We start from the raw sequence: 11,589 nt of genomic DNA on the forward strand, positions 1-11,589 counted from the left end.
GTATGTTGGATGGATTATGGAACTAAAATTAGGATTATGTCTTCGACTTACGAAATTCCTGATGGAAGAAAATTCTCAGCTCATTTTCAGATAGCTAGAGGAATTTTGTTTTTCAACACTCCATGTAAAGATTGTGGTAAATCATTCAATACTATTAGACACGCTTTTTTGGAATGTCCACAATATATTCTGAGATCATTTATTAGTTCAAACCTGAAGGGTCTGGAGGACAATAAAGTTAAGATAGTAACGGCGCTAATTCTATTCATCAAAAAAAAAAAAAAAAAAAAAGTACTCCACAAGCTAGGTCGATAGGGAATGCTTTATTAAACGTAAAGAGTTACCTAGCTAAGAAATTAACTGTAGGAGAACCGGTGGTTGCGGAGGATATTCATGCTATTTTAATTTCGGCGGTGGCAAGAAATGGAGCGTTCGAGTTGAATATACCTAGGGCGATCGAAGGTACTTGTGCTGGGGCTCTGATATCATTCATCAAACGCATCAAGACATTTTTGGACTTTGCAGAAGATACTCAAACTTTTTAGAAAGAGCAAAAAAAGACGAGCTAGTTGTTGGTGTCAAATCAAATTTGCTATCTATTTAATGTTTGTATTTTATTGATTTTAGATGCTGGTGTTTTTAATTTAGATATATGAATATTATATGTTTGAAGGCCTTAATCTGGTGAATAAATTTTAAACTATAATGTTTAATGATAGTTTTGTAAATGCATCTTCACCAGAAAATTTTAGATAATTCTAATTTTTTATAAATTATTTTCTGTCTAAATAATGGTTAAAAAATAATATATTATTTAGTAACTAGGATTAAAGATGCCCTTCTTTTTTTCTTTTAAATAAAAACCGTCTATTCTAAAATTATTTTTTTAATTGAGTTACGGAATATCTATATAATGGAACAAATAAAGAGTATTAAATACGATGTTTCTACTTTATACTATAGGCTATCGAAGGTAAATTGAGCCCATTATTCTTGATAAAAAGTCAAACTATACGAGGAGAAAAAGCATTTTTACCTCTTTATTTCAATAGATATGAGTTAGACATTTAGCACTCGGTCGTACTAATTAACGATTCTAGGAGAACAATAGTTATTCCGAGAGGAATTGGAGCCCAAATTGCAGCAAATTCCTTTTCACAAGTTTTCATACCTTTAGACTATAGAAATAACTAGAGCAGTTTAGCATTGTAGAAAGTATCAAATAAGTACTTTGAAAAACTTAAAATTCCCAACAAGATGATGTTTTCGAGCCCTCGTACTAAGAGAGTCTCAACATAATCCTTGTGTAGGATTATAATCTAGGAACAATAATTAACCGATAATCAGATTCATTGGGAGAATTCATGTAATTGTTAGCATCTCACCCCCCTAGTTACATTATATCCATTTCATGGACGGAATTGGAAGTACGGATAATAACTATTAATTAGTCACAAGATGTCTTCTCTTATGAAGGATGCGGGTCTTTCTCATTTCTTTGTTGTTTTTTTGTAACTAAAGAGGAATAAAGGTCATGGAGTAGGGATGTCTAACCTTTTCATCACCATGGAGCATCTGGGCATATTTTTTGGGGGGAGTGGAACAGCAAACTTTTCCCAAAAATTTTGCTCAAGGATTTTTCAAAACTATTTGTATTACCTTTTTGTTAGAAAATACATTTCTTGGGTTTTGATAACTTTTTACATCAAAAGGTTTTCCTTTGATGACTTCCATAATCTCGTGGAGCCTAGTTGGGAATTACTATCGTATGAGGATGGGAGGGAGGGGGATAGCTATCCTGTTAAGAAATTAACATGGAAATGTCCTCCTACAATGTGATGATTTTAGTCTAAATATAGCCAGTATCGTTTTTTCCACCTCAACAAGGTCTTTATTTAAAATATGTACACATTTGTAAAATGTGTAAAAGAAATTTTTTTGGTTTAGAATAAAACATAAATAAACATTTTGCCTTAAAATTAATTTTCTATTTAGACCTCTAAAATCTTACAGATACAACAATTATACAAAAAAAAAACACCTCAACATAAATCAGAAAACATAGTACCTAATGGAAAAAATTATAAAATGATGGTTAAAAGGTCTCATAATGAGACAGAATATTAAAACAAAAAGTCCCAACTTGTCAGGCTACGATGTTCTTACAATGTCTATTGTACATATTGACGATGGTTCTTATTCGTATCTTATTGAAGAAGATGGGTAATATTTTATAAGATCCGAAGCGTAATTCCAGGAAGTACCATGCATCTCGTGAATCTTCAAAGAAAAAATTGCATATCCAGCAGCAGTATAAATTAAAATAGGTCTCAGATCCATCCCCTCAATCACTTTATCCTCCGTAATACGTAAATTTTTTTTGCATGTGCCATTCATACTTGGTGATTACTGAGGGCTATAATAGATATATAAATATCAAATAAGATGTCTCCTCTATTTAACAAAAAAAAATCACAATTTCTGTTTCTTTTCTTCCGATCCGTGTTTTGAACGTTGATTGGTTGAATTGAATTGCCCAACTACCAACAGATATTGGGCCTATTTTTTTGTTTCTTTTCGGACGAAAATACGTAGCAAGATAAAATAAAGGTAAGGACGATATAAATTTTGGTTATTGCAATCTTACATAAGTGTATTTATGATGCCATGGTAACTAACATTTTACCTAAATGGGTTGTCATAGGAATTATGCTCAAAATCACAAAACTATGCACATGATTTATACATTTTATCGGGAATGAGGCATTACCAAATATAAACCAATTAATGATATTTTTTTCAATCAAATGCAAGTCATTCTTGTATTGAGTGAATATTTTTTTTATCTTTAACTTCATGTGAGATGACAAATTGTATTAAAAACAAGTATGTACAAAGTATTATGTCACATGTTTATAAGTAAAATTGCAATATGTATAATAAAAGACATTTTATTGATCACGTTGCAAAAATATATATATATATATATTGGAATGAAAATTCTTCCATCACGTTCAAGTGCTATTTTATCGACTCTTGTACGTAAGCTAGAAAGCTCAGGTGTGTTTGTTTTGTAACTAATTGTTTATGCTTTAATACATCTAAATATGAACTAATTTCTATCACACAGCCTTAATTAATTATTGAATTAGTACATGTTCAGATTCAGGTATACCGGACTTATAGATGCATTGTTGATGGTATCATGTGTGCTTTCAAATTGTGAGCCTTGTTCCAAAGACCCTCATGAAATGGAATAGTCGAAAGGAATAACCAAACAATTGATTAATTTACTGGTATAACATATTTCTCAGAAGTGAAAATGGTTTGACCTTGTCTTAAAGGATGTTTGAGAACGTGTGAGGATACCCTTTCATGGAATTAAGAAGGAAAAGAGGACGAAACGTCATACGATACTGATTTTCGTTGTAGTGGTACAGTTACCTTTGATTTGATGTAGCGAATGTAGATTAACCAATCTTAAGATCTCATGCCTGCTTAGACCATGGTCTTGTTTCTCTTCACAAGGCATCTTTCCTTTGTAATTATGTACACTCAATGGAGTATGATTTGAATCTCTCAATGCAAAATACCAATGCATATTCGAAACCTCAGGTAACCCCACCACTAACTACGCACTATTCATATCAAAGAAGGATCTAAACCACGCTATATCCGAGCATGTCCTATTCTCTTGCACTTCCAGATATAGTTATTGAGAAACTTAACGAAATGATACATCGGGTACCCTCTCAAAGGTTGAGACTGCAAACGTCCTTAAACTGGGCAGGAAGGTTCATGTTTCTTCTCTAAACAGGATTTAGCCACTGTTATGACAGTATGAACTAGATGAGCCATCTAAAGACTTTTTGACTATCAATACCCCTCTGGTTCTCCTGAAGTATAATGTATTACCTTATGGTCTTTCTTCGGATCCGGCTATTTTTTTTAAACTGCACAGGAGAAACTATTCAAAAGTATCTACACTGTAAAAGTCTACATCGATGCCTCCTTATTTACTCTCATTCGATGTCTGATCACCTAACCACTCTCAAACAAGTCTATAATCGTATCAAGTCTGTTGGAGCTCGCTTGAAAAAAAGTGAAGGTGTGTTTACAAGCCATCAGTAAACATACCTTAGTTTCTATGTTTATGAAAATGGGAAGTCACTTGATCCTTAATTAATTCGTACAGTGCTTAATTTCCTACTCCTGAATCTATTTCTCAAGTTGCGTCATTCTTGTGACTTGTTCAATCTTATAGAAGTTTCGTGGATAGACTATCCTTAATAGTTTCTCCATTACAGGAATTAACACACTCAAGTTTGGATTTTGTGTGGTCCAACGAGGCTGAAGAATGCTTCTCAGCAATCAAGAGAATACTTTCCAAGACTCCTATTGTTGCTCACTACGATCCAGCTTTGCCGTTATCCTATTCCTCCCTACTGACGCGACCCTTCTGGGACTCAGAGACTTCTTGTCCTATCTCATTAATAGCTCATCAATGTTTGGTATGGAAATTTTAACTCTCGCAAGCCTAAATGGATCTTAGGCGTTACTTTCGAGAAAATCTCTACTTCTATCTGGACTGTTCGCATCGATGGTGAACTTAAAACCATACATCTGAATCAACTTCGACCTCTCCGAATGGTTGAGGGGGGTAATGTTGTGACCGATCTATCCCTACCAGTTTATATATGTGAGTTCATACTCTTTGTATTAAATTATATTTTTTGTAGTTTGTTGGTCGCATGTTGCATGTTAATAAAGAAACTGAATACACTTTTGCACTCACTCGGTACATCCTGTCAAATCTAGTAATCGATTCTGGCGACGAGCCAGGATATCTAATTACTCAATATATTAATAGGTATATATACATAACACTTTTCTCTTTCTCTTAGGTCTTACAATCGGTTGATTTTGGCTTACTTCTTCGCTTTGATCCATTTGTTCATTTCCCCTTATGTCCTATACATGACGAGGAACTCTGTCAATGTACATGCCAAGCTTCGTATTAACTTCTGTGACAGTGCCTTCTTTCCATGTCTCCCTACATCTCGCTTTAGATGGTTTTACCCACACTTTATCCCCACAACGAAAATCAGTATCGTATGACGTTTCGTCATCTTTGTCCTCTTAATTCCATGAAAGTGTTGCCACCGAAAACAGTAACGTGAATACCGTGACTAGAGGTTTTTACAAGTTGACGAGAAATAATATATTCATTAGCCCTAATTTGAGTAGGAATGTAAAAGGGGTTTTTTCAATATGGCAAACTTGACAAATACTCGCTTGGAAGATTCGGAGAAGAGATCTTGGAGAGTTTACTTTAAATCAGGTTGCTTTGACCAGATCTGCAGCATAATGATAAATGATCAGCACCATTGAAGCAGATTTTACGAATGGCAAAACAATGAGAACGAAGAAGTGGGTGCATTGTGGCACAAAATTTGCATTTGAGACTTTATTTCTGAGGTTTTGTTCTAGGGGAGCCTTTCCCTTAGAATTCTCAGACTGGAATTAGATTTGGGGGTGAAGAATGTCTTGGGGGGCCTTATATTCAGAAACCATGACATATTTTTCACTTCCCATTTTTTTTTAGAGTAAGCTTCTGCTGATTCCATGCCTCAAACTATATGAATGAATTCTTCGAGTTTGACAAAGTTCTTTTCAAAAGTGGTCGGTGATAGTTTAGTAGAGGTCGTACTCTTGATTATAGTTCCTAAGAGTACATTGACTTGATAAGGAGAACTAAAGGATGAACAGGAGTTTGCAGAACCGTGCCTGACTCCGTAGACAGCTTACAAAGTCATCGATTGCTTCTCCCACAATCTGCTTTATCTCAGTCAAGCAGAACCGTTCTTAAAACAGACACTCTATTGAAGAAAAGGCTTCCTCCATAGCGCGTATGAGAGCTGTGTAAGGATCGTCGTTGATCTGAAGTTCTACATCGAGGGTTTTATACCACTATTGGAGATCTGTGCCGGCACAATGAAGTAAGAGAGCCGCCTTTCTTTCAGCTGATAAATCAGGATAGAGCGCTACGTAGTTCTGGAATTCATCACTCCAGGAGATGGTTTCTCGAAGTTGAAGGTTTTAGGATTGCATCCACAAGTTTTAAGAGTCTTGGAGCCATTTGGAGATTTTTTTTCGAGGTGTGTCAGGGAGCTGAGTCCTTTAGTGGCATCAAACTCCGTCTTTACCTTACGAACAAATATCTCATTGAGTCTCAGAGTTCGAGCAATTTTTATGTTGTCACTCCCAGCGTGGATTCAAAGGAGGGGTCTGTACCTTTTCTAAATGTTTAGGACAATGAAATCGTCAATTGATTCCACTTTTTTTCAACTCGTGCAGGTTTAAATAACCTATATTAAAAAAAAAAAAATGAACTGCTAATTGCCTGCGTTTGTCTAAGAGAGTGCGCCAAATTGGGGGATAGATAGCTTGTGTACCCACTGGAATGAGAACGAAGCTAAGATGCAAGTAGTGTTGATTACTCCTTTTCAAACATTATAAAATAAAAATATATGTCATATTCAACTAATCAACCTTACAAATTAAGGGAGGATAAATAAATTGTCATATTTTAAGAATTCAAAAGACAGTTTTTGTAGTCCAAAAGGATCAATAGTGTTTCTTACTTGGCATAAGTGAACTCTGAAAATATATTTGATAGTAATATATGAGACACTTGGTATCACAAAACGAGATATGAGTAGTAAATATGAAGACAAAAATCAAAACATATTCGCGTAATACGCAGTACGAAAGATAATATATATTTTTGGCGACTTATTTAGGAATAAAATAGTTATAATGCGAGGGAAATTAGAACAATGTTATTCAAACTATTGTTGAAAAATATACCCCTAATTTAAAAAAATACTTTTTATAATACTTATATTATTGTCTGTTTTAAATAAATAAAATGCACTACCAAATTCCAAACTTTTGTCATTATGGTACAGTCTAATGTACATGTTGTATTGTTGCCTTCACTTCTACCATGTTAAATAATTAAAACCTCATCAAAGAGTGTCACTAAGTATATATTTATTTTATTAAATAATTATGCATTGTAAAATTTGAAACAAACTATTAATCTCCTGAGAAGGAATTGAGAAATAAAAAACACTAGGCAGGTCTCTGAGACCAAAGTTTGGCATCGGAGGGTATCCATCGCGGCCATTCACTCGTATAAATTGGTAGTTCAAAGTTTATTATTCGAACATGTTCAATCACTCCTCGAGGTTGACTAATAAAAGAGGAATCATCGGGTGTTGAAGAGTGTCTCAGAACAATTATACTGTGACGTAGTAATACCTTGAGTAGTGAGAGTAATTCCTCTTTTAATTTCTTGAAATCCACCTTTGCAGATTTCTTTCCAATTTCAGTCAAAATTCCGTCAATCGTATATTTCCTCAATTGTATGAGCTCGTAGAATGTAAGTGTGTTTGCTGTCACAGGATGAAAGAAATCCCTCCAGTTCCCAATGTTCAACGCCATAGAAACGTTAATGAACTTAGGAATCCCTTCAATTCCACATTCTTGCTTTGATAAAACCGTAAAAATGGGACTTGGATCGATGTTGTAAAAATAAGGGACGCAGTTCGCAGGGTCGTTCAAACTTGCTGAGCTCTTTGGATCTTTGGAAATAAATATATTCAACTCTGATAAGGCTGAATACATACGTTCATGGATCTCATGCTTTTGGTATAGGGTTCTGTCACTCATTACTTCATCAAATTCCGGATCATTTCGTGGGGATTGACTCAGGACTATTCGAGCATCAGGATCTGCAAAGTTGATGAGATGAAGACTTCCATTCTTCTCTATCAACTCGGAGGCCTCGTTCACACTAAAACTTGTAGTATGTTTATGAATATATTTGTTACAGAATGAAACGTCATCCAGGATTTTAGTTTTGTGCTTAAATGGGAAGAAAATCCAATGATATTCTGGAAGAGACTCCCAGAGCATTTTACCAATTTCCAATTCCTCTTGAAGACTTTGATCGACTTCTTCCTCATTTACTAAATGCAAAAGCTTCCGCATGAGATTAATCCCCTTTCTACCTTCTTTAGTATGTAAAGATAAGTATAATCCACTAGATTCATCTTTCAAAGAGTCCTTGAAGATCCTCAGAGCTAAATCTACATCCGATAAATGATGAAAGACTCCAACACAGTCTATATAATCGAATTTACCTAAATTCAATTTAGGAATATTGTAGAGAGAGTTGTGTATAAATCGAATTCTGTAAAATTGCGGAAAATGCTTATATTTGACCTTCACATTAGGTGTGTTTTTTTCCCCTTTACATTCACTTCAAGTTTGGGGCGGAAAAGGTTGTTTGAGCTTATATAAGCTATGAAAATGAATAAAAAATTTAAATGCCTTTTGTAAAGAGTCAAATATAAGGGGTGTTTAAATTTCAATTACTTGGAGCCTCGCTTATCCGCTCTTTGACGTGCTATTTCCAAAGAGGCCTCTGAAATATCCAAATGTACAATCTCCACATTAAACTTTCGAAATTCATAAGCATAATGTAAGGAACTATTCCCTGTTCCACCTCCCACAACTAATATACGATATTCCCTTTCTATCCTCAATTTCCCTCCGTGAATATAATGATTGATTTCTCCAATGCTGGGGCCACTAATGAAGGGAGGCTCACTTATATTTTCTTTTTCAACACTGACAGGAGGATAAGGAAATTCCGTATAGTGATGGAGTACGTCTGGATAGTCTTGAGAGCACAGTTCAAAAGAATTGGTAGATGTATGTAATATCACAAGGCTTGAGATCAGTAAATGTGGATTCATAATTATTATGTATGTAGTTGTACTTTATGTCTTTAATGGAGCATGATCAAGATGGAAACTAAGGAAAGAAATGATGAAATATAAATTACTTTTATAAAAAGTTACTTTGTAACTTCTTTACCTTTGATCAACTACTCAAGAATATAACATGTATGTACATGCAACTTTTTTCATTTGTATAGGTAAAGAAAATCAGTATAAAACATTTTTAAAGGCGTTCTTGTCCAAGAGTACTTCTTCCAAGCTCTAAAAGAAAAAGTAATCTTATTTTCATTGAATATCTATAATATTTTGAATAGAGTTTATGTAAAGGTCCACATGTAAAACCAATATTTACTATTTTTTTATAAATCGTTAAACTGACCTTCAATGCTCTGGACTTCCTGTGTTGTCAGCGTGTTTTTATTCTAGTATTTATTATTATAATGTAGGTTTTTGTAGTAGTAAAATGTACTTATTAAGGGTTGAATATTATAAATATTCTATAAGGTATTATTAAGTTAGATACATCGAAATAAACAAACGGCACACAGCTGCTACATACTATGTACAAAACAAATGACATTCCTTCCAGGATGTTTGTTTTTTGGCGGGGGGACAAACCTGATTTTTTTCTATTGTGAGACAAAGTTTGTGAAAAGTGTTTCTTTATTTTTACATTTTAATAATGTAAGGGAGAGAAAATCCAACTCTTTGCCCCCTCCCCCCTAGTTTCCGAGAGCCGTACTTCTTCACAGACATTGGAAGTGATAATCCCATTAATAGAGATGGGTTTTTGTAATAGCACAAAAGCAGAGTTTTGAGATTAAAAAAGGAAAAACGGTTGGGGGATGTGCTGATTATCGTGGTGTTAACATCTTTATTTGAAGGAAAAATTACCACTTATATTTAGTGTATTAAAAAAACAAAAACCAAAACATATACAGTAGCATTTAATTACAATTTTAATCCCTGTTATTTCGCATTACGAAGTTTCATTACACAACGAAACGAAAGCTGAAACAAAAATAAATAAATTTTGTTTTGATCCTATCTCTCTAAATGTAGAAATATGGAAGCAACAACAACAAAAACAATACGTGTGCTCCTCCGCGCCGGTTTCAGTGCCGAGAAAGCTGCAAAGACTCTTGGCATCTCCAAAATTACTACTTATAAAATGAGGAAGTCTATTACATCCCCATACAGCCAAGAAGAACCAAAACGTATGCAAGAAATTATGGCTGACTTATCGCCAGCCTCAATGTCCTGCTACTCTGATCTCAATCCCTTGGACTTTTCCGATTAGGGTGTCTTGGACAAAAATATATGTCTTACTTCTCTATTTTGGATTAGATCCAAGCTACCATCATGGTACGCCACGGATATGGCATTCATCGTCAACAGTTGTCAATTTGTTTATGGCTGTGTCGAGGCTGCTATGGCTTATGACGGAGGACATATTTATAAAAGATGTAGCTAAATAAAGTATTTAAACATATCACAAATTGGTTTTGAGTAGTCTTTCCTGGATTCCTTAAAAATAATGTCCCCACCCTGTTTATAGATTTAAACATAATAAGAATATATTCTTTCAATTAGTACTATTTTAATTATAGAAGGTTATCCTCTTTTTAGTCTAGTAATAATTAATTTTCTCTCCCCCCTCCCTCCCCCTTATAAAACCTCTCCCAAGCCATGAAACTTGTATGGGATTTTTTGGATAGCTATACTCAAGGTGACTATATATAAAGGTAAGGCAGCAAGGAAAATCTAGGCTTGTGCTTTTTTTTTCATTATGAAAAGAAGAAGGAAAATTGAATGACGTCACTGTTGATACACATAGCACTCTGCCTTATATAATTGTAAAGTAATAATTTTAAAATCCAGACTTAATTCATTGTAAGGCAACGACAATTATGCGAATAAATTAAATAAATATAATTAAAATTATTTTATAGTACACAATGGTAAACTTGAGACCATGCCAAAAGGTAGGAAAAGTAAAAATATTTAACTTATATTAATATATTGAAAAGTAAATCCTTTCCAATACTTATTTCCGTTGCTATAAAGCTTGAAGATATCCTTCCTTGATACTTTATAGAATAATAAAATCAATTTCAGAACTAATTATTTAAAAAGACTCAAATTAATTTGCAACATATATAAATAATAATGAACTATCTGTATGTCAGCTTATAGTAATATGTTTTATGTATATTCTCTAATTTGCCATTTTATTACATAATATAAGAGTGGTGAATAACATACAAACAATGAGTAAAAATTGCAGCTTACATATTTTTTACATACATACATGAATAATAAATATTAATTTGTAAATTGACCAATCTGTCGAAGTTTTCTCAGATTCGCACTTGCGTTCTTCAGTTTCAGCTTTGTATTAAGGTTATTTGCTCTAATTCTTGTCTTTCTTTTCGCAAAGGCCAGTTAGGATATAATTCAATTAGATGATTATGCAGCCTTTCAAATAGGTTTTCGTCTATTGCGTATTCATGGTTAGAATGAAAAGCTTTGAAATGTTTTTACATCCTCTTTTGAGTATCCTCGATTGAAATTCTTTAAGGGATCTATAATTCTTCTTACTTGGATTTTGGAGTGGCTCTTTTCTAGGGTGGGCCTAATTAAACTTTGTTTGGACTTCTTTGAGTTTAGTAACTTGACCTTGGTTTTGTAACGACACAATTCCTTTTTCGAAGAAGAAAGTTATATTTACAATTTATTGTATTTCCGCTCCCAAAACAAAGGCATATTTGCTTTC

General features: G+C 33.8%; 1 protein-coding gene across 1 annotated transcript; it reads right to left on the bottom strand.

Annotated features, from left to right (window-relative positions):
- Window positions 1-7,036: 7,036 nt before the first annotated feature.
- LOC121116445 (uncharacterized) lies at window positions 7,037-8,909 on the bottom strand. Its single transcript, XM_040710700.2, has 2 exons — window positions 8,446-8,909; window positions 7,037-8,260 (listed from the first exon to the last, which is right to left on the bottom strand). Exons 1-2 carry the CDS (start codon window positions 8,826-8,828, stop codon window positions 7,138-7,140), a joined length of 1,506 nt encoding a protein of 501 aa, XP_040566634.1. The 5' UTR covers window positions 8,829-8,909; the 3' UTR covers window positions 7,037-7,137.
- Between the last annotated feature and the right edge of the window lie 2,680 nt (window positions 8,910-11,589).

This window comes from Lepeophtheirus salmonis, chromosome 4 (genome assembly GCF_016086655.4).
Source record: "Lepeophtheirus salmonis chromosome 4, UVic_Lsal_1.4, whole genome shotgun sequence".
In the NCBI taxonomy this organism is placed as follows: domain Eukaryota; kingdom Metazoa; phylum Arthropoda; class Copepoda; order Siphonostomatoida; family Caligidae; genus Lepeophtheirus; species Lepeophtheirus salmonis.

Excerpts from the sequence above, each read along its gene's own strand:
- LOC121116445 (XM_040710700.2), bottom strand. The coding sequence starts at position 8,828 with ATGAATCCACATTTACTGATCTCAAGCCTTGTGATATTACATACATCT. Across the intron at positions 8,261-8,445 it reads GCGGATAAGCGAGGCTCCAA|AATTCGATTTATACACAACT; the intron begins GTAATTGAAATT and ends GCAATTTTACAG.